At 49.0% G+C, this 21,313-nt stretch overlaps 5 protein-coding genes across 11 annotated transcripts; 4 read left to right on the forward strand and 1 right to left on the reverse strand.

Annotated features, from left to right (window-relative positions):
* The first annotated feature begins 189 nt into the window (after positions 1 to 189).
* On the forward strand, positions 190 to 917 carry LOC112892774. The gene has a single exon (XM_025959889.1). The coding sequence runs from the start codon at positions 339 to 341 to the stop codon at positions 915 to 917; it is 579 nt and encodes a 192-aa protein (XP_025815674.1). The 5' UTR covers positions 190 to 338.
* Positions 918 to 990: 73 nt separating this feature from the next.
* LOC112891574 (peptidyl-prolyl cis-trans isomerase CYP26-2, chloroplastic) lies at positions 991 to 2,191 on the reverse strand. Its single transcript, XM_025958468.1, has 2 exons — positions 1,349 to 2,191; positions 991 to 1,239 (listed from the first exon to the last, which is right to left on the reverse strand). Exons 1-2 carry the CDS (start codon positions 2,143 to 2,145, stop codon positions 1,128 to 1,130), a joined length of 909 nt encoding a protein of 302 aa, XP_025814253.1. The 5' UTR covers positions 2,146 to 2,191; the 3' UTR covers positions 991 to 1,127.
* A 1,651-nt stretch (positions 2,192 to 3,842) lies between these two features.
* LOC112893316 (protein decapping 5-like) lies at positions 3,843 to 9,493 on the forward strand. 2 transcript variants are annotated; one of them, XM_025960567.1, is made up of 8 exons: positions 3,843 to 4,234; positions 4,727 to 4,827; positions 5,814 to 5,894; positions 5,972 to 6,934; positions 7,540 to 7,605; positions 8,380 to 8,574; positions 8,662 to 8,775; positions 8,841 to 9,493. In XM_025960567.1, exons 1-8 carry the CDS (start codon positions 4,027 to 4,029, stop codon positions 9,036 to 9,038), a joined length of 1,926 nt encoding a protein of 641 aa, XP_025816352.1. In that variant the 5' UTR covers positions 3,843 to 4,026; the 3' UTR covers positions 9,039 to 9,493. The 2 variants fall into 2 exon arrangements, with proteins under 2 accessions (XP_025816352.1, XP_025816353.1); XM_025960568.1 differs by having other exon boundaries at positions 3,845 to 4,234; positions 5,975 to 6,934.
* Positions 9,494 to 12,630: 3,137 nt separating this feature from the next.
* LOC112893283 lies at positions 12,631 to 14,986 on the forward strand. Its single transcript, XM_025960523.1, has 4 exons — positions 12,631 to 13,314; positions 13,487 to 13,605; positions 13,744 to 13,869; positions 14,536 to 14,986. Exons 1-4 carry the CDS (start codon positions 13,099 to 13,101, stop codon positions 14,615 to 14,617), a joined length of 543 nt encoding a protein of 180 aa, XP_025816308.1. The 5' UTR covers positions 12,631 to 13,098; the 3' UTR covers positions 14,618 to 14,986.
* A 663-nt stretch (positions 14,987 to 15,649) lies between these two features.
* LOC112893281 (putative AC transposase) lies at positions 15,650 to 21,272 on the forward strand. Of its 6 annotated transcripts, none has more exons than XM_025960521.1 (5): positions 15,650 to 15,839; positions 15,940 to 15,954; positions 16,212 to 16,434; positions 16,916 to 17,892; positions 17,980 to 18,900. In XM_025960521.1, exons 3-5 carry the CDS (start codon positions 16,218 to 16,220, stop codon positions 18,898 to 18,900), a joined length of 2,115 nt encoding a protein of 704 aa, XP_025816306.1. In that variant the 5' UTR covers positions 15,650 to 15,839; positions 15,940 to 15,954; positions 16,212 to 16,217. The 6 variants fall into 6 exon arrangements, 4 of the variants coding, with proteins under 4 accessions (XP_025816306.1, XP_025816305.1, XP_025816304.1 ...); XR_003228763.1 differs by lacking the exons at positions 15,650 to 15,839; positions 15,940 to 15,954 and adding exons at positions 19,421 to 19,508; positions 20,732 to 21,272 and having other exon boundaries at positions 16,218 to 16,434; positions 17,980 to 18,903; XR_003228764.1 differs by lacking the exons at positions 15,650 to 15,839; positions 15,940 to 15,954 and adding exons at positions 19,421 to 19,508; positions 20,763 to 21,272 and having other exon boundaries at positions 16,218 to 16,434; positions 17,980 to 18,903.
* Positions 21,273 to 21,313: the final 41 nt, after the last annotated feature.

Genomic DNA, 21,313 nt, shown 5'->3' on the forward strand with positions numbered 1-21,313 from the left:
TGTATAATTTTAGCACAAGTTCAATATAATCTTTGGTTTTGATATTCATTGCCGAAGGAAAATACTACTAGTTGGTTTTACTGGCTTCAATTTCTGAAAGTTTGCATCAACCTGGTAGGACATTTGATGCTGCAGAGATGAGTGCTAATTGTGATGTGCGTTAAGCGTTACAATAAACGGAAGCCACCTTTAATTTCCACTTCATCTGTTACCTCCTCGCCATCGTCAATGCTACAATGAACTCCCATCCGTGATCAATACTACGCGCGCTATATAGGATTCATGGCGCAGGGGCATTAGAATTTGCACAAACACAAGGCCCGGCTCATCCAACGGCAATGGCAACGACAATGAGCGTCGCAGCAGGAGCAAACCCCAAAGCCCTCCTCGCCGCCCTGCTCTGCGCCGCCGTCGCTGCCGCCTTCCCCTTCCCGGGATCATCCGCCGGCGGCGCGTCGGCCCTGGTGTCCCAGACCTGCCGCGTGACGTCGAACCCGGGCCTCTGCGTCGAGCTGCTCCAGTCCAGCAACCGGAGCGACGCCGCCACGACGGTCCGGGAGCTCGCCGTCGTCGCGGTGACTGCCGCCAGGAGGTCGGCGCTCCGCGCCAGGATGCGCGCGATGGACCTGAGCCACGGGACGGGAGGAGGAGGAGCGGTGGCGGCCCGCCTGGCGGCGCGGTGCGTGGCGCTGTACGCGGACTGCCTCCGCGACGGGGCCCGGGCGGTGGGCAGGGTGTCCACCATGCCGGTGCACGACGCCCGCGCGCCCGACGCCGTGAGCGCCCTGCGCAGGTTCCCGCGGAAGTGCGCGGGCCTCTTCCACGCGCGGAGGATCGCGTCGCCGCTGGAGCGGGTGAGCAGGGAGACGGAGGAGAAGCTGGGCATCGCGTCGGAGATCGTTCGCCTGTCGCGCTAGAATTGCATCGAGCTAATGGCGATGGAGCTGATAAGTGCGCCGTGCGCGGTTGGCATGCTACAATAAGCCACGGTGACGCTGCAATGGGTTGTTCGCGTCCTGTCCGGTCAATCTCCGTTCAATTCTTGTGATGGGAAGAACAGGGGAAGCGAAGAGAAGGAACTCTCGCGCTAAAAATGAAAAAGAGTGTTGATTGCTCTGTTGCTCATACTACTCCGTTTTACTTAGCACGCCGCAGTTGGAGACGACAACCTTGGTGTATGGACGGTTGAATCCTCTCTCGGCAACCACTGCTCTCTTGTCACCGATCAGCTTGGCCACTCTGCAACACACGAACAGTCAGACGCGGTTAGGTAGCTAGCCAGCTAACGCTAGCCAGAGTAGGACCGATTCTGACAGGACTGCGGGGGCAGAGCTGATGGATGGATCACCTGAAGTAGGGCGAGGCGGCGTTGTCCCGGACGGTGGGTACGGCGGCGATCTTGGCCACGACGTCCATGCCGTCCAGCACCCTGCCCACCAGCACCGCCGACGCGTCCAGCTCGGGCGCCGCCCCGGTGGTGATCACGAACTCGGTGCCGTTGGGTGCCACGCCCACCTGCTCCTCCTCCACCTCCAGCTTCCCGCCCCTGGCCACCAGCTTCGGCTTCGGGGGCGGCAGGCTCGGGTCCCGCACCACGATCGACACCGCGCCCGCCGCGCCGTGCACGGCGCCGCCCGGACACCGCGCGCGCAGGGAGTCCGCCTCGGCCGCCAGCCGGTCCGTCACCGCGGGGACGGCCGGGTACGACACCACGCCGCCGTGCTGCACATAGCCAGGCACGATCTTGACGAACTCCTTGCGCCGGTACCCGACCCCCGTGACGAGGGACAGGAACCGGGACGCGCCCGCCGGGGCCGCGTCGCCGAATAGGCCCACCGTGATGCGCCCCGCGGGCTCCCCGCCGATGGACACGTCCAGGAAAGCCGTCGCGGTGACGGGCAGCTCCGCGAGGCACGGCGCCGCCGCCGCGGCACCGGCGACGCCAACGGCTTCGGGTTCGGGTTCCTGCGCCCTGGACGACGCCGGCGAGACGCTCAGGAGCGCCGGCGCGGCCGCGATGGCGATCGCCGCGGAGGCGGCGCGGCGGCCGAGCTTAGGCGGCGGCTGCGGCGGCGAAGGGTGGTGGCGCTGGGTCTGGGTCGGTGCTGGCGTCGGCTTGGCGGTGTTGAGGATTCGCTGCGACATTGTTGCTTTGCTGAGGCTGGCACGGCATGCCGCGCATTCTTTACAAAGCGTGGTGACGAGGCCGGTGCGTGGATAAGGTGGCCAATCAGGTTCCTTTGCTGAGGGGCTTGGGATTCTCTGCTACCTCCCGGTTTGTGGCAGATGCCTGCCAGTGCCAGCTTCACCGGTTCACAATGAGACAACCTGAAAATACCAAACCTGACAATTGCGAGATTCTACCAGTTTTAGGCGCCGTCACAGAGCAACTGGTGAATGCATAGTAAGTGGGATATATACAATTTCCTTTTTTTAACAACAATTCAGCAAATAGTATTTTATTTGGAAATTGACAAAAAAAAAAGAAACAAGAGAGGAGATGCCAGTCACCTAAGTTCTTTCTAATTTGTTTGACTGTTTGGAGGCTACCTCCATCATCAGGTAGCTTGCATGTTACCACCATAGTGTTTATAATAGATGCATTACTTTCCACAAGAAAGCTCAAACCAAAGTATAGGCATGAGGTCTCCGTGTACACAAAACCAAAATCTTGAACATAGCCAAAAAGACAGTACCTAGCACACCTTTCGATGTAACCATGTGAAGATAACGAACAAGTCGGATATGATACACCATATGCTGAGATCGTTCTTGACAGTCCATGGTTGCAACATAAATGATAAAGGCAAATACACACAAGAATAAGTGTTATAAGTGGAGAGACACAAGAGAGCAAAGTATAGGCATGAGGTTTCCGTGTACATAATAGATGCATTACTTTCCACAAGAAAGCTCAAACCAAAGTATAGGCATGAGGTTTCCGTGTACACAAAACCAATATCTTGAACATAGCCAAAAAGACAGTACGTAGCACACCTTTCGATGTAACCATGTGGAAATAACGAATAAGTCGGACATGATACACCATATGCTGAGATTGTTCTTGACAGTCCAAGATTGCAACATAAATGATGAAGGCAAATACATACAAGAATAAGTGTTATAAGTGGAGAGAAACAGGAGAACAAAGTGTTGATAGCTCAATCTCATAGCATAAAAGTTAAGTAGTGAGGTATAGAGCACTAAACTTCATTGCTATCTCTCTCTCTCTCTCTTGCAATGCTATGCTATCACATAACTTGTATTTAAGCATTTCAGTCAAGATCCTACCATATAGCATAAAGGGATGGCATGTAGCTTGCCAACCCGCTTTCCATCACCTCGGCGCTACCTCTACTTTTGAGACCACGTGCTTCAATCGTCTACCCAAATTAACATATCCATTTCAAAGAAGAAAAGATATACATTTTGAAGGTCAAGCTAAGGTTGAAATTAAAGTTGAAAGTTAAAAACATTTAGTTGGCCTAGGAATCTTTTTGTGTTGAAAAATTTGGTATGTCAAAGTTGAAAGATAAATTCATAGTCCCGTGCCCACCTTGGAAGTGATTCTCGGGCTAGGTCATGAGGTTCTATGTTCCTTTTTATGAGGGAACATAGAGTTTGTTTAAAAAAAGAAAAAGAAAAGGAAAAAAAATAAAGGAAACATATAGTAGATTCAGTCCTCGACATTCAAAATGTGACTTGGACAGTAGGGAAAATCCATTTCTGCTTCCGGGCTTGCTTGCAGTTTGCACAGTGGATCGGGTCGGCATCTTTGGGCATTAGAAATTCCCAACCTGGGCCCCTAATCCGGTCGGACGCAAGCGAACCGCGCCCCGCTCACCCTCTCCACTCTCCTCGCCCATATCCATCCGAGAGCCCGTTTAATACAGAGCAGCGAGGAGAGCGAGCGCACCAACGGGATCTGCCCTGCCGCCTGCGCTAGGGTTTCCTCCTCCCCGCACCGCCTCGCATCCCTAGCCCTAGCCTCCCCCGCTCGCCGCGCCCCGGGATCCCGCGGCGGCCATGGCGGCGGAAGCGCCACCGTCGGCGTCCTCCTCCTCCGCGCCGGCCCCGCGGCCGCCGGCCGCGTCCGGCTCCGGCGGCGGGGCGGCCGCGTCCCCGGAGTCGTACATCGGGAGCCTCATCAGCCTGACCTCCAAGAGCGAGATCAGGTACGAAGGCGTCCTCTACAACATCAACACCGAGGAGTCCAGCATCGGCCTGCGCAACGGTAATTGGCGTCTCCCCTCCTCGGACGCTCTCACTCCGCGCCCCCGCTGCTGTCGCTTTCAACAGATGCGCCTGGTTGAGACCTAGATTTGGTAGTCCCTCGTGCGCCCGGCGTGGCGAATCCGAGCCCTCTAACTAGTTCTTTGCCGGGGATTGAGGGGAATTCGGAGCTTCCGTATGCTATGTTTGCCCACCACACTAATCCCCGAGACTTGATTTGTTAGCAGTTATTATTCCATTTGTTATGTCTGTCTCATGTCCGAACCATTTGAGCTTCCATTTTCAAAATGCTGTTCGGCCACCTATGTTTGCCACCGCACTAATCCCCGAAACTAGGTTTGTTAGCAGTTATTATTCCATCTGCTATGTCCTCTCATGTCCGGATCATTTGAGCCTCAATTTTCAAACTGAGATGCGCGCCATAGACCTTAACTATTGCTTTACTTCAGGTGCTGCTGTTGTGATCTACACCTGTCTATCCCTTGTTTTGTAGTGCGGTCATTTGGGACTGAAGGGCGGAAGAAAGATGGAATGCAGATTCCTGCTAGCGACAAAGTTTACGAGTACATCCTCTTTCGGGGAAGTGATATCAAGGTATATTGGAAACACCAACGGGGCTCCTGATGTTACTTTCAGTTGCGAGAATTGCGTGTTTCATTCTTGTCGCTCCCATTTCTGGTGCACGGTTTTGGTTAATGCATACTTTTGATGGTTCCTTCACATTGTTGGTGCCTTGTCTCTGCTTATTTAAGTACAAGACGTAGATTGGGTATATTGTGTTTGTATCACACGTGTTGGCTAATCAGTGTGAAGGTCTAAGGGGCACAAAAGCACGAACAGAATTATTTCCTTGCCACATTTAGCCATATCCGCACGTGTTGGTCATGCTTCACATTTACACTACTGTATTTGCTTCCTTTTCAGAGTGTTTGTATCATTAGAATATAAGATTGCTGTTAAGTTGCTAAGCACATGTTATTGGAACTGGGTGTTTACCTACAGTAAGATTGCCCACACGGAACTACACAGCCTAGTGTATGTTTAATATGCATACCTAGCCTGTACCATGTGCCCAAACCATGACCTAGAAAATCGATCTTCTTTTTCCTATTATTACTACTGCGTGTTATGTCCTCTTTATTGTGTCTCTTGTAAGCTTTCATCTAACCTACCTGAACTTGCTTGGGAAGATTCTGTAATTGTTCTTTATGTTTCATAGTATCCAACTTAGTAGAATCAGCAGACTAGTTATATCAGCTGTGCAGTAGTCAGTTGTGTATATTTTAATTTGATATGTGTGCAACCCATAAATGCATTTGATATGTGTGCAACCCATAAATGCATATGTACCATGTTCTCAATGTACTTATTTAAAATTTTTATTCTGAAGTTTCCTTATCTAAACTGTATGCCATCCATTGATTATTTTGCCTTGTATGTTTTGATGCATGAATGCATTTATGTTACGCTTCCGATGCAAGCATTTATAAATTATATACTTTATCTTTTACACTGTCTGCTACCCATTTGATATATTTACCATCATAATTTATCTGGGTTCAAATAATTTTCTTCTGTAGGATCTGCAAGTTAAGTCATCTCCACCACCACCACCACCACCACAAGCAGCTTCCCTGCACAACGATCCTGCCATAATCCAGGTACCACTGTGCCAGTATGAAATGGAAACTTGTTCTTTAACCCTTTAGGGCTGCGTAGCTAATGCAGTTATGTTCAGCAGTCACATTATTCCCAACCAGCATCAACTTCTTCAAGTTTGCCTTCAGCTGGGGGTACAGTTGTACCAGACCTCAGCTCCCAGGCGGCTCAATATGGGCTTCAGAGGCCAAGTTTTCAGAGTAATCTTCCGCTGTATCAACCAGGGAACACTCCATGGGGATCTTCAGTGGCGCCTCAGGCAGGAAATGCTTCCACACTTTCAGTTCCCTCAATGTATTGGCAAGGATACTATGGGCCTTCAAGTGGACTGCCACCTCATTTGCAGCAACCTCCTTTGCTTCAGCCCACACCAGGATTGTCGGTTCCCCAGAATCTCCAATATCCAGGACTTAATCCTTCTTTGCCATCTGGGCTGCAAAAGCTGTCGGAACTCCAACCCTCATTGATGCCACCTGGTACTAGTCAAGGTCCTTCGTCAGGTATCCTGCCTGCTACAACAGCTCCTGCTTCTGCGACCTTATTAGCTCCAGAAAGTTCAAAGCCTCTTCTCCCGAACATGGGATCGTTGTTTGCTCCTCCTGTGACATCTCTTGGTGCCACTTTTCCTTTTCCAAGCCAGCCAACTTCCACGGCTGAAACTAGTGCAACAGTGTCACAGAACTTAAATTCTTTTGGTAGCAGCAAGGCTGCTGCTCTTCCAGGCTCAACACTGGCATACCAAACTGTATCTCAGTCTATTTCTTCGACTGTTGCCCCATCTAGCTCGTCCCAAGTGGAGATGCCTGTGCCTTTGTTAGCACCATCAGGTCAGCTATTGCAGAACACGGCATCCATGCTTTCATCCTCGCACTCCATGCAGACACCTTTACAGATGGGCAGCAAAGAATCAAAGCAGGTTGAGCCTAAGGCAAAGGTTGCAGAACCACTGCTACCTGACCCTTTGCTACCTGATCCACCATCACGTGCTCTGCCTGAAAATAAGGAGCCTATATTACCATTGCCGAAACAAACACCTCAAAAGGTATACATATTTCTATTCCTGTCTTTGTGCTTATGGAGGCAAACAGGTCTCTCTTTTTTTTTAAAAAAAAATGGAAATCTATTCGAGTGTGTAATCATGTGCTGATGTTTTAATACATGTTTTATTTCCCTGAGTTCTCCATGACCTGATAAGCCTACAAGCATAATCTTGCTCATTTTAAATATCTGAACTGAGAAAATTAGTATTTTGGCTCTTTCTTTCCTTTTTCCCTAATTTCTATTCTAATGAAAGCAAACTACAACAATTTTAACCAATAACCATACTATCAACTGATATAATCCACTAGATAAGATGACGTTGCAATTTTCAACAAATTAGGCAAGGTTGCATGGATTATGATTGTTGGTAGCTTGGCATACATCTCACTACTCAAGTAGTCATAGTGCTTTTTAATGCATGGTGATGAATTCCCTTGCTGACTTGCATATCTTGTCTTACATCAACTTGCTTTTAAAATATTGTGATGAAACTGATGCTGCATGTTTTCTCTCAAGGAATTTCTTGTTTATCTCATGTATGTTTATATGTTTATTATTATCAGTAAGTCTTTGATACCATTGAGTTGTGCCTCATTTTTTTTTCAGTACAATGGATCTGGTTCACACAACCACCACAACTTCAGGGGCCGTGGAAGGGGTAGAGGGAGTGCGGTATGTTGATATAATCCAATTTGTGTTTTTATCCGAACTTATTTAGTCAAAAGGAAGCTATTGTTAATCCTGAATATTGTTTGACACGTTTGTAATACTCACCTTGTGGTGCTTGTGGCTTCCTTTCACTATTTTCTACCTGTCTGAATTGAGTCATTCTATGTATCATTCAGCTTATTCATGTTTATTTTGTTTTTTTGCCATCTATGAAGCGTGAAATTTGCTATTAGCATGAGCAACATAGGTGTGTTGGACATGTACATCGTTCAATTTTATTTCAACAGATCTTCCTGAATTAGTTTCCTAGCTTCACTTTATTGGTTGATAGTGAGTGGCCTGCACATGTTGCAATGTACAATCCAAGTGCACTTTAAAAAGTTTTTTTTTCGGGTAAGCTATGGGGAAATTGCTTCGTTTGGAGTTGGGAATCCCTGAGTCATTATACATATGCCCCTATAGCAAGTTTTATAGGAGCACTAGGAGAGGGGTTTTTGAAGGCATAGATTGTGCACCCCTTTGTTCTTGGCTGTAGTTTGGTAAGTCATTGGCTGAAGCTGACGCTTCATTAAAGAGGGGTGTGTTCTCATGAATTACGATAACTCCAAGAACAGACCATACAGACCTTTTGAGTGTACTTCCATATATTTATTTTGCAAGGGCCTCTTAGTCCATACCTGGATCTTTTTTGTATACCTTGGAAAACGATTCTCCGATTTAAAAATGGTTCTTGTTATTTGTCAGATTTGTTCATGTTTGTATGGTCTTTCTTTGCAGTTTTCACAGTCTGTGACAGCATTTACTGAAGAATTTGATTTCATGGCTATGAATGAGAAGTTCAACAAAGATGAAGTCTGGGGTCATCTTGGTAAGAAATCCCAGTCAAGGGATAAGGATGGTGAGATGGGAGGTGATGTGTTTGATGAAGACTTGGAGGTTGAGGAAACAGAAAACCCAGAGTTGGCTGTCAAGGTTTGATGCTCTTTTAGAATTGTGTCAGATATATTGATGGTTTCTCCTTTGCTGCAGGGGACCTGACCTGTTTTGAACTTTATGCAGCCTGTTTATGTCAAGGACGACTTTTTTGATTCCCTCTCTAGTGGAACATTTGGACGTGGAGGAGGGCCAAATGGAAGGGGCAGGTTTTCAGAAAGGCGGAGAGTTGACACAGAGGTACAGTAGCCACTTATACTTGAGTTTCCTCTATTACTGCTTTACTCATTGTTATTGCTGTGCAGACATTTGGCGAGTTTCCAAGGCATTGGCAGCCCTACCGTGGTGGCGCCCGTGGTTACCGTGGTGGTGGCCGTTCCCGTGGTGGGTACTATGGTGGCAGAGGCTACGGGAACATGGGGCAGGGTGGCTATGGAAACATGGGCACAGGTGGCCCTGGAAATTCGTATCCTCACCGCGGCGGGTCGTATGGGAGAGATTGATTGTAGCCAGCAGACAAGCGCATCCAACCATACTTGCGGGTGTTGTAGTCTTTTACCATATGCATGATGCATCCCTTACTGTTCAACAAATAAATGGAACTTACCACCATGTCACTTGGCTGCGCCTTGTCTAGGCAAGGCCTGCAGCTTCTGGTCATTGGTGTGGTTTATACCCGCGTTCTGTAGGAAGAGTTACCAGTATATGAGCAGCTGATGCTTGATAGGGTATAAGCTTGTGGCCCTTGGTGTGCGTGCCGAGCGCTTGGGATGTAGTTGTATAGGCCGATCTCAATCCAGGTATGCAAAGTTGGGCCTAGCTCCGTAACTTTTTTCTTTCAGATTAGCCATGTTGTCTGTTTAGTATTGGTGGTAGTGTAACTTTGAATTTTTCCCGCTTTATCTGAAGCTTCAATTGTATCATGAACTGCATTTCCTGAGCTGTTGCTGTTAATCAATCTTTAGCTTGTGAAATGCTGAGCGGTACTGGTTCAGTGCAGTAGTTTCTTTGGAAGGGTTTGATTGTTAGCTGAACGTAACAAGGCAGTGCAAGAAATTCGTGGCCATAAGCCAGTTGTGGTTTCCCGTTTTGTTGTAGGGTGGGCATCAGTTTGGTTGATCGCGGTGGGGCGATGAGTTGGTTCATCAGTAGTGTGCGGTGTGCCCAGCCCAGGTCGCCATGAATGAATTATGGATGCTATTTGCCTGCCTGCCCCTGCCCAATTGGATAAGGCAGCAACCGGTGTCCTTGTTCGGCGGTAAATGGGTGGGTTAGAATTTGCAGCTGGATCTGGATGGATGCCACAGATTCTGGCATTCTGCAAGCGGATGTGTGAGAGAGAGCTAGCCTCCATGGCTCGTCCTCTGGCTTGGGCCATCCCCTCGAAGCATATTGCACGCTGGGGGGAGTGGATGCCTAATGTCGGCGCTACCGGCCAACTTTTGCCGTCACCAAAAGGGGGATGGTCCACGTGCACCAAACACTGGACACGAGAAAGCAAGCTGAGAACACTGCACACGCACACGAAAGTACTAAACAAAGTGCTGGTAACAGCCACCGGAAATAGCAAAATTCACGAGGGAAAAAAACGAAGGCGAGTGATCACCGCAGTGATGACAGAGCCAGTTGGACCGGTGAGAAGCTGATGAGTCAGGCAATGAGCTCGCGACAGAGGAATCTTCCAGCAGGACCCAGAGAGAAGCGAGTGGGATTCACGGCGGCCCGGCCGGGTTGGTTGGTTGGTCGACGCAGATGACACCAGTGTCCTAAACAGTCAAGGTGAGCACGCGCACGTGCGGAGCAGGACAGCAGCAGCAACAAAACACGCGAGCGCTCCAAGGCAAAAAGCCTGTGCTCGCCATGGCCTCTCTTGCTCTTGGTTCTGGCCTCTTGTTGCTCTCTCCGCCGTGTAGCGCGGGCGCGACCATGCGCATGCTGGGTGGGATTCTGAAATTACACGATCAGCCAAGCTGGGCCGTTTAAACTACTGGACGTGCTTGAGACCAAAATTCTTTGCAGCTGAATCAACTTTGCTTACAGAAAAATGAACATTTTTAGACTGCATGCACGAATACTGTGAAAAGCGAAATAGAGGAAGTAAGAGTGTATTCGAGAAAAATCCTGCCTGCAAAATTTAGTACTGACCGACTGCACCAGGGTTCCATTTGCAGGGCCACGGCATCGCTGACAGGAACAGTCCACCAGAAATACCTGTCGTGTGGGCCCGCGATGGTGCCAGCTGTTTAAATGCATGATGCACGACGCGTCGAATGGCTGCACAGTGGTGTTCGGTTGTTCAGCAAGGTCTCGGCAGCCCAACCTACAAACAATGCACAGATTATTACTACCATACCTTATCTGACAAAAGCTAGGTACTGAGAAGCGGAAATGCAAGCATACACTGTGCACATCTATATTCATATGTTGTGGCGTGACATGAGCCACCACCATCATATCTACGCACATTTCTTTTGAGCGATTCCACCTAATGAACCAACTGCTACACTAGCCAAGTCTACTTAAGTTCATTTATAAATTTATAATTATGCACTATTGAGACGAAATGGAATCCGACCCTGCCTGGTCGCTCTCATCTGACGCCACCACACCCAGGTAATGTGCCCTGACCATTTCTTCCTGACCTGGCTTCCTTCCCTGAAGATCGCACGAGAGAAAGAGCCCCGATTTGCTGTTTTCTTGACAGCAACAAGGTTTGCTGTTGATGAACATGAGGTAACAAAGGTTCCTAAACCGATGCCGTAATCCGCTGCTGACCTCCACCGCGTGACCACCAGAACCACCCCCGGTTTGAGGGCGCGCGCGCCGGCGGTTGTTCAGGCAGCGGCGAGGCAAAAGAGGGACCATACGCGACGCATGATCCAACAGACATGACACAAAAAGCGAATAATCCAACAGGGTTTAGCTTGCGGACAAGAGGCAAATTGTAAACATCCAAACAGTAACCGCCAAACAATAATTTTTTAAAGATTAATTGGATATATACCACTACAATTGTCTGATTTCAGAGATCTACTATTACTACTCATGGTAGTAAATAAACGTGCCATTACAATTTTATCATTCTTGGAGATACGTCACTACGTACCTCTTCGATATTTTATAAAAAAAATATGGACCAAAATACGCTTATCTTCTTCGTCCCATCCTCTATCTCATTTCTCCCCTCATCTGCCTTTCCATGTCACGGCGGCCATTTCACCACCCGTCTTCTGGCCCAGCCGCGCGCATCCACCGCCGTCCCTCCTCCCGGCCTGCCACACGCAGCCCTGCTCTGGCCTGGCCCTGCATGCCCGCGGCCACCGTGGTCCGGCGGTCCAGTTCGGCTGGCCATCCTACCGCGCAGGTGGTGCTTCGGCCCTGCCAAAGCACGTCCACGCGCCGCACTTCGGCTCAGCCGCCTGGCCGGGCGTGCGACGTCCACCCTCCTTCCGGGTGGCTTGCCACGCTGGCGCTCCAGCCCGGGCCTCGCGCCGCCGCGATCCGGCTCGGCTGCCCGTCCTGCCGCGTAGGTGGCGGTCCGGCTCAGCCACCTTGGCGGCCGCATGTGGCGGCGCTCCGACCCGGCCTCGTGCAACGGCGAAAGGCGGGCACCGTGTGGCGCCAGCAGCACCCGAGGGCGGCGCGCGCGGGGGCGGCAAACAAGGGAGAGGAGAGGAGGCGGTTGGAGCCGTCAGGGAGTGAGGGAGAAGGTAGCGACGGAGGGGACACAGGGAGGGGAGCAGCAGCAGCGAGCGGAGGTGGTGAGAATAGCAGATAAGGAGCCGGCGCCATGAAAGAGAGGAGAGAGAGGATGAGAGGAAGAAAAAGAAGATGAGGATATAAGTAGTGGTGTATTTGTAAGAGTTGTAAAATTACAATGGTATATTTGCAATATTACGAATAGTAATGGCAAATCTTTAAACTCGGACAATTGTAATGGTATATATCCAATTAACCTATTTTTTAAATGCTCTGCTAGCCATGACACGTTGGCATGACACGCTTACACGCACTCACACCAGGCCGCCATTCAATTTCAATTTCAGTTCAGGCATAGTAGTCAGGGTTAGGAGCCGTATGAGACCATCAGTATGTTAACTACTAGACAGGAGTGGGGGCAAGCAGCAAGACGCTCTCCTTCCCTGCCAGCGCCACACCCTCCGCTTTCTCATCACCGCCTCTTGTCTCCCTCCTCCTCTGGTCCCCTTGCCAAGCCCACCCCATCAACATTTCTTAACTCTAGCTAGCAAGCTACAGGCCTACAGGCCACAGCTCCTCTGCTCTGTTCCGCTCTAATATTCCATCAGCTGCTCGCCTACAGCCATACTCGCCATTAGTGCGTAGTTGTTTGTGTACACGCATAGCTCATCCCTGTCCTGACAGTTGCGGAGCAAGGAGGCCAAGAAAAGGCTCGAGCCTTTTGGTTTCCATGGTAGGCAACACACGCCATGGAGCCGGAATGGGTATTCAGGCAGCTGAATTAGTTGTTGTCATCATCAGCTGCTAGGGAGTTCTTGGCTTCGAATATTTCTCTTGGGAGGAGGGGAGGCGGCGTTGTGTTGTATGGAGAGCCAGCGCGTGGTGGTGGTCGTGGAGGACGCGGCCGCCGCCCGCGCGGCGCTGCAGTGGGCCGTCGGCAACTTCATCCGCGGCGGTGACTCCATCACGCTGCTCCACGTCTGCCCGCCCGCGCGCTCGCGCCGGAAGCGCCGCCGCCTCCGCCTCGGCGGCTTCCAGCTCGCGCTCGCCTTCAAGGACCTCTGCAACGGCATCGCCGAGGTACGTGGCCGCCGGCGGCCCGGTCGGATCGGGTTGGGTTGGTTAGCCGGTCGGTCGGTCGGGGCTCCGCACTGAACGCAATCAATCCACCGGCGTGACGCTGCTGTTGCGCCGTCAATCACGGTCGCTGTCTCGGCGGCGATGGCTTACGGTGGATGCGATGGGATTGCAGGCCAAGATGGAGATCGTGGTGACGGAGGGGGAGCTCGGCGAGACGGTGGTGGCCACGGTCAACCAGCTCGGCGCCACCACGCTCGTCGTCGGCCTCCACGACAAGAGCTTCCTCTACAGGTGAGCGCGCGATCGCCGAATTCGATCGAACCAGCAACAGTTTCTGTGAATTTGATTTCACACCTGCGTTCTGATTTTCTGAACTTTGAACATGCAACTGCTTTACTTCTTCTGAACATTTCGCTTCTCCGGGTGCAGGGCGCCGAGCCCGTACACCAGAGTGAGGAGCCTGGGGTGCAGGGTCCTCGCCGTCCGGCAGCACGCCACGGCGCGGGACGGCTTCTTGAACGCCGACCTCACCCAGATCGAGACCATAAGCTTGCAGTAAGCACATCTCTGAACTCCGAAACTGTGAACATAGCAAATGGCTCGTTCCAAGGACAGTAGTTTCTTGGTTTAGCATCAGGTCGGTCGTTCAGAATAGAAAACCACGGGCGACAAAATCGCAGTGGGTTGGTTAGTTCACCAGCTCGACATCCTTGGATTCCCGGGCTCTGCTCGAGATTAGACAACTTGGACATCGTGCGAGGTCTGAATTTTTATAATCAACTGTGCTTAGGCGCTTCCAAGACCCAAATGGAGTTAACCCGCTCTGACGATTCTTTTCGAATGCGTTACAACTCGAGCAGCATTCAGAAAACCTGCATCCCGTAGTCCCTTTCTTTCCCCGTGAACATTCAGGCATTCAGGCCGGCTGCCTCCGACGATCCGAACCTTTCGTGCGTCGTTACGCTAGTATAATACTGCAAATGCCACAGCTTTTCGTGCTGGAAAATCATCCATCCATCCATCCATCCATCCATCCATCCATCCCATTTAAACAGAAAGAAAGTACGCTGGTAATAAATATGCATATAGTACTACAGCAGTTAGTTCAGTTCAGCATTATCTGGCTCTCTGATTGCGTCTGACTCGGTCAGTAACCCTTGGAACGATCCTGCTCTCTGATTGCCTCTGACTCGGTCGATGACCCTTGCAACGATCTTGCAGCGTACCGCCGCCGAAGATCCCGTTCCCGATGTTCACGCTCCCGCTCGGCGTGATATGGAGGAGATCGAAGCGGAGAAGGTGATGCTGCGAGGCGAGCGGAGCTCTTCTTCTGTCGGGGGAACAGCACGGCAGGCAGGCTGAGCCGAGCTGAGCCTGACGGGTAGATACGCAAGCACACATGCATGGACACCGTGACACCGGCAGTCGGCAGATTGACATAACTCAGCGGCACAGAGTGTAGAAAGAAATTGAAGGGTATACTCCGGCTCCAACCTGTTACCTGTAGCAGTGAGTGAATCGACAGATGATTTACGAAAGGTAGAGGGCTCGTTCTGTCTCTGGAAAAAACAGAGAAAATCAGGGGATTCGTTCGGATGTATGTGTTTCTGTCTATATGTATACGGCTTTGTCGTCTTCGGCTGAAGACTTGGTCTCTTGGTGTTCTTGGTCATTTACTCTTCTCTGAACTTTTCGTTTCGCCTCCTGGGCACTTCAAGCAGACCTACCAAACTAGCCCTCACAGCCAGGGACTTCGTCGTTGGCGTGGATCGTCAGTGGCTCCTGCAGGGGTGGAAGGGGCTATGTCGACATGGGTTGCAGATGGGCCTGTCTCCTGATAGTTGCTGCTGCTTAAAGTTCATCCGTTACGTGTTTTGATCTGTGCTGGGCTGTTGGCAACATACAACAATGTCGAAGCTCAAGAGTTCCGACTTCCTTTTCATGTCGGAAAAAAGAACTTTCTTTTCATGTCAATGTTGCTGATGTGATTGGTTTGATTTTGGAGAGAGATGGAGAATTTTCTTTTTACACGCATGGGCTCTGCAGGGGTCCGTTCAATTGATCCTTGAACACGAGTTCTCACTACATTGGCGCTGAGTTACTAGCGAGCGATGAATAAGCTAAGTTTCTTTTTTTTTTTTGAGAGGAACTGAGGAAGTAAAGCTAAGTTAATTCACATGACACCAGCCCAGCCCAGCCCACGAAACCCATGAGGGGAGCCGGCTGCTGCTGGCTCGCGTCGCCGGCGGCCGCCATCGAGCCGCTCCGTCCCGTCCGATTGAAATCCGAGCGAGTCGGATCCGACGCAACTACCCAACTCGCCAAACCCTAGCTCGCTCGGTCGGCGTCGTCGCCGGCTCGCCCCCACCTCCTCCCCCTCGGCTCCGACCTCCCTTGTCTCTCCCATCGAGAGCGGCGGCTCGGCTCCCCCGACCCGCACCCCCTCGCCGGCGCCGCTGCGTCCCGCCCGAGTCCCAGTCTCCGGATCGGCTCGCCCCCCGCCTCTCCCAAATCAATCTCGTCAGGTACCCGCCCCCGTCCCCGTCACTCCTCCTCCCCTTCGTCGTCGCGAGTCGCTAAGCACTGGGACGTGAAATAACCAGGAACTTTTTGCGATTTTGCCAGTTGGATGAGTTGCAGGTTTGCAACAGCAAGATAAATCTTTGGATTCTTCTCAATCGCATCAATCTTTCTGATCTCGTCAAACTGTTGTCGACAAAAATCTGTTTTTTAACCAAAAAAAGTGGCAATTTCACAGTTAAATTCTCCGTGCTCAATTCAGATCCTGAAGGATCCATGCTACGCGAGTTGTTGGACATGTTTAAAATTTTGTTCGAAATTCGAACGTTGACATCGAATCTGATCCTGCCATGGCTTGACTCCCCTTCCAACGGCAGGCCGGCATGGGGAACTCGACCCTCACCGACATGACGCTCCTGCCCGGCGTCGAGACGATCGTGGCGGGGCTGGCCGCCGGCTCCTCCTCCCCGGGCCAGGATGGCAAGGTCAAGAAGAAGCCCATGAAGTCCCTCTACCTCAAGTTCTTCGACACGGCGCCCGACGGCAAGTCCCGCATCTGCAGGCTCTGCAGGAAGAGCTACTGCATGACCACTGCCACGGGTAAGCGTTGGTGTTACCAGAATGCCTTGAAGGCTTCACCTATATGCTTTGACCTCCCCTGTTATATGACTGATTCAGTGCTGTTTAAAGTGTTTTCAACTCTTAGTCGGGTGAGGATAAGGGAGGTGTGGAAAACCGTATTGCAGGGCATTGACGGGGTTTCGGTATTTGCAGGGTTCACTTTTGGGCACTTGGAGTTGGCCTTAAGATCTCCCAGGAGCATTTCTTGGTTGCCTATTTCTAGGAAAACATATAGGCCAAAGAAAACGTTTATACTTTATATGTTTGAGCATCAAACACGATTTTTAAAGTTACTGGTTGCCGTAAATGGGTAATCTGTAGATTTGCACACTTCTCCTTTTCCAGTATAACTGGACTCAAGTTTTTGTAGATGACATGAGCAAACCTGAAGTCCATTTATTGGACAAAGTCAGTTCTACTTGTTGGACATACACTAATATGCACTCATGGCTGTATACAGGGAATTTGGGAAAGCATCTTAATAACCGCCACCCTGGTTATCACCAACTTCCTGAAGGCCCCAGCTTCACTGCTCAGAGTACCGTACAGACTACCATGGTTACTAGAAGCGAGAAACCTCATGTTCCAGTGCGAGCTCGGGCCCAAGCACAGCCTCAAGTTCAAAGTCAATCTCAAATTCAAGATCAACCTCAAGCTAAAGTTCATTCTCAACCTAAGACGAAACCAACTGTTGATGTTGACCATGTCAACTGGTTACTTCTTAGGTGGCTTATTGGCTCCTCCCTTCCGCCTTCCACCCTTGAAGATAATATGCTTATTGACAGTTGCAAGTACCTGAGCTCGTCTGTCAGGCTTTGGCCAAAAGAAAAGGTTCAAGAAATTACCCTAGAGGTGTTCAGAAGTATGAAGGAGGATGTCAAGGCATCTCTGCAACATATCAGTTCCCGGCTCTCTGTTACTCTGGACTTTTGGACTTCGTACGAGAAAATCGTATACATGTCCGTCAAGTGCCATTGGATTGATGAAAACTGGGTCTCGCAGAAAGTTCTACTTGATGTGTGTCGTATCCCATACCCATGCACTGGCCCCAAGATTTTTCAAGTTCTAATGGATGTCTTAGTGTCATATAACATTGATTCAAGAGTCCTTGCTTGCACACACAATAACAGCCAAAATTCAATAAACGCTTGTCATGAGCATGAGCTCGGACGGGAGCTTGAGTCCCATAAGCTGCCCTTTTGTTACATTCCTTGTGCTGCCAGAACACTGAAGGTTATTATTGAAGCAGGCCTGGAAAATGTCAAACCAATTTTGTCCAAGATCCGTGAGTTTATTCTTCAGACCAATTCAAACCAGGAAATGATGGAGGACTTTAAGCACTGGACTGAAGTTTATCAAGAAGGCTCATGGAAACTCCCCTTTGACCATTCAGCAAATTGGAGCAGCGATTATAATATGCTTGATGTGGTAAAGAAGGTACTGCGTAGTCCATTTCTGTACATTTTATCATGTTTGTGCTCTACAGTTTTAACTCTTAAGTTCTGTATATCTGTTTTCCTTTAGGCACCTAATGCAATGGATAGCACCATCAAGAAGGTTGAAGAGATCTTCGGACCAAGGGATTGGGTTCTGAGTACTGCAGAAAAGTCGGTGATCGATTCGTTGCACTCGTACCTTGAGCCTTTTTTCAAAACTACTACCAACCTTTGTAATTGCAAACTACCAACTGTTGGGCTGGTCTTCTTCTTCATGGACCATGTCACTGAGTTGATCAACATGTCCAAGAATGGCTCATCCCATGACAGCAGCCACCAAGAATGGCTCAAGAACATTGCCAGTGACATGTCCGAGACAGCTCGTAAGTTCATATCTGAAGCTTACAGCATCTACACCTTCACAGCTGCAATTCTTGACCCAAGGATTAAAGGAGAGCTCATCCCTGAAACCCTGAACTCTGCACGTAACTTAGAAGGTGCAAGGAACCATTTTGTCAGGGACTACAGCAACACCTTCCAAGCTGTTGGAAATGGTCATGGTGCTCAGGACACCACGGAGGAAGCTGGCGCATTCTCCTTTGCTGAAGAGATTATTCGTAAACGACGTCGGGTGAGCATGACCACTGCTGCTGACGAGCTCTCTCAGTATCTCGCGGAGCCCCCTGCACCAATTTCCACTGATGCCCTTGAATGGTGGAGGGGGCATTCCTCCCGCTACCCACGGCTCTCCTTGATGGCCCGAGACTATTTGGCGATTCAGGGGACCTCAATAGATCCTGAAGAATTGTTCACAAGTAAAGGGGACAACATCCACAAGCAGCAGTACTGCCTTCCCCTTAGTAGTATGCAGGCTACAATGTGCATAAAATCATGGATGCAAAGTGGGTATCTCTTCAATTTTCAGTCAACCATCATAGATTTCGAGAGTTTGGTCAAATCTGCTACTGCTTCTGGTGATATTGATGATTCTAGCCTTCTTCATAACTGAATGGTCGGTGATTAAGAATGCTAGTATGTTTTTTGGTTTTTTTTTCGTTTTAGGTGATCTTGTAAATAGATCTTGTGAATTTCGACTTCTATGGTGGGTCTCTTGCAAAATCCCCGAGTTAGAACTTAGAACCATGCGAGCAGCTTGTGCTTGCATAATTATGAAAATTCAGAATCTTGTGCTCATTGCAATTGTGAACAACCCTGTACCTGCAAAATTGTGTTTGTTTCTCGTGAAGATGCCATGCTTTGATACCAAATGGTAATTCTGCTTTCCTAATGTTATCAGGGGATTAATTTGTCTAGTCTTGATGCTTTTGTTTGCTGGTATACTCCTGTAGTTCGAGGAACCTTTTGCTGCTGCAGTACAATGTGATGCTTTTAGGAGTTCAGTTCAGTTCTTAATATTGTCGTGTTAGCACTCTCTGGTTGCTGGGAGTAGCTGTAGCAGTTTAGACAATCGATGCACCAAAGAGTGATGATGAATCTGTTCCATAAATTTCGTTTGAGTTATTTTGCAGATCATTTGCTACCTCAACGCTCCAATACTTTTCTACTGGAAAAGGTGGACCTCTGAGTCAAAGGACTAAAGAAATGGCATGTTCACAAGTATGTGCATTAAATTCATGTGATTTTCTGAATTGTTTTCAATTGTGATTTGCAAACAAAGGACAAAGCAATTGGAACTTTGGGAGGCAAGTAGTAGTGCTCCTCACGTCCTTGGCTAGTTTAATCCACTTTTCAATGACATGGAATGCCATTAATTCGTAGCCCTTATTGGTTTTAGTTTAAGAGTTGTTTTTCAAGAATCACATGGGATTGAAAGTGAGAATTGAGAGTACAGTACAATACAATACTAGTTGGTGTGGAAGAATCCTTGGATTTTATTCTGCTGGAATGATGTCTCAGAGAACAGAGCGCAATGCTCACGTAAGGGCACATGGCAACACCCCATGTTTACTGATTCCTTTTGGATTCACCATTATCAAATTAGCCATACAAACCTCAAAGGCACAAGATCCCAAAAAGTGATTTTTTTTTCAACAGATGAATGTACCAATAAAGGACTTACGCGAATGACACCAATTTCCAGAACTGATCTTTCAAGATTCACAGCCATGCTGTTTCAAGTTTCATGTACTCTCATTGTCTCATTGTTTCAAGTTTCCAGAACTGATTGTTTGACTTCTAAAATGTGTCTCATTGTACTCTCATTGTCAACAATTAAAGTAATGAAGTTCCCACATGATCTACTTCTGATGGGACTTCCGTTCTGTAGGATTGTAGCTAGAAACTTGTAGATCTTAGGACCACATTATAATTTTTTCCTTCATTTTTACAAAGAATAATACTGCCTGTGTGCTTTAAACACCGGCCATTTGCTTGGCACAGCTAAGATCTATCACATTTCCTGGCCATTATCTCATTATTAGGGGTTATTGTAGCATCTCAACAGCATTGCTTATCATTTTCCCTTTAATGAGGATCCGAATGACAGTCAGTTCCACATGCATGCGGTATGATGGTCAGCTATTTTCTTTTTGTCTGAAAACACATCCCTGGAGTATCCCATTTAATATCCCGTTCTCAGATGGGAGCCTCTTCACTTTTCGCTCTCATGTTCCCCTGCTAAGACCTCCAGGAAAAATTGTTCTAAGACCTCCAGGAAAAATTGTTCTTCGTTCAACATGCAAATTTTTCTGGACCTGCTTCTATATGATTGAGAATAGACAAAATAGGGAAAAGCAGATTGAGCAAATTAAACTGCATTTTTACGTCCTCCTTTTTTTTACACAAATTCTCACACTTTATAATATTGTGTCATCACTCAGGACCATCGCCGATGATTCATTTTCTGAACAGGAACTTGTGCTCATTCTACTGATAATATGTTCAATCAGTCCTCGAGAGAAAGGAAGCTGTTCTCCATCATTGAGCACCAGCGGCATCTCCGTCCTCTGGTCACTCGCCAATCGCCGTCCCAGTTGCATTACAGAATTGTTTGACCTGCAGAAAAACACCAGTTCTTGGACGATGATGACCCAAGATCATGTGCTACGCTATCAATGTTTTGTGGCAGAAAATAGCTAGTGTCAGAGTACAGGGTCTTGTAATCTATCACATCACGCCCCCCAATTAAGACATCTGACAGGCAGTCGTGGAGCCATGCTGTATTTTTACAAGCTCTCCATCAGTTCGTGCAGATCAGGTAGAGGTCGATTCATCTGGATCTCTCTCCATGTGGGAAGAATCCTTACTTGCAAGGTCATCCATGCTTCACTGACCGACCAAATGGCAAAACAATGCTGCATTTTTTTTCCATCTACCTCAGAAGCTGCCCGTCTCGTTCATTGGGATTTGGGCTTGATATTATGCTCCTGTCAAGAAGTTACTAACTTAAATTACTTGCACAC

The sequence above is a fragment of the Panicum hallii genome, chromosome 5 (genome assembly GCF_002211085.1).
Source record: "Panicum hallii strain FIL2 chromosome 5, PHallii_v3.1, whole genome shotgun sequence".
Lineage (NCBI taxonomy): Eukaryota > Viridiplantae > Streptophyta > Magnoliopsida > Poales > Poaceae > Panicum > Panicum hallii.

Bases quoted from the DNA above. Each gene is read 5' to 3' on its own strand.
- LOC112892774 (XM_025959889.1), top strand. From the start codon at position 339: ATGGCAACGACAATGAGCGTCGCAGCAGGAGCAAACCCCAAAGCCCTC.
- LOC112891574 (XM_025958468.1), bottom strand. From the start codon at position 2,145: ATGTCGCAGCGAATCCTCAACACCGCCAAGCCGACGCCAGCACCGACC. The intron at 1,240-1,348 runs GTGATCCATCCA...CGTGTGTTGCAG, and splicing joins GCCGCCTCGCCCTACTTCAG to AGTGGCCAAGCTGATCGGTG.
- LOC112893316 (XM_025960567.1), top strand. From the start codon at position 4,027: ATGGCGGCGGAAGCGCCACCGTCGGCGTCCTCCTCCTCCGCGCCGGCC. The intron at 8,575-8,661 runs GTTTGATGCTCT...AACTTTATGCAG, and splicing joins ACCCAGAGTTGGCTGTCAAG to CCTGTTTATGTCAAGGACGA. The intron at 8,776-8,840 runs GTACAGTAGCCA...ATTGCTGTGCAG, and splicing joins GGCGGAGAGTTGACACAGAG to ACATTTGGCGAGTTTCCAAG.
- LOC112893283 (XM_025960523.1), top strand. From the start codon at position 13,099: ATGGAGAGCCAGCGCGTGGTGGTGGTCGTGGAGGACGCGGCCGCCGCC. The intron at 13,315-13,486 runs GTACGTGGCCGC...ATGGGATTGCAG, and splicing joins TCTGCAACGGCATCGCCGAG to GCCAAGATGGAGATCGTGGT. The intron at 13,870-14,535 runs GTAAGCACATCT...ACGATCTTGCAG, and splicing joins ATCGAGACCATAAGCTTGCA to CGTACCGCCGCCGAAGATCC.
- LOC112893281 (XM_025960521.1), top strand. From the start codon at position 16,218: ATGGGGAACTCGACCCTCACCGACATGACGCTCCTGCCCGGCGTCGAG. The intron at 16,435-16,915 runs GTAAGCGTTGGT...GGCTGTATACAG, and splicing joins CTGCATGACCACTGCCACGG to GGAATTTGGGAAAGCATCTT. The intron at 17,893-17,979 runs GTACTGCGTAGT...GTTTTCCTTTAG, and splicing joins TGCTTGATGTGGTAAAGAAG to GCACCTAATGCAATGGATAG.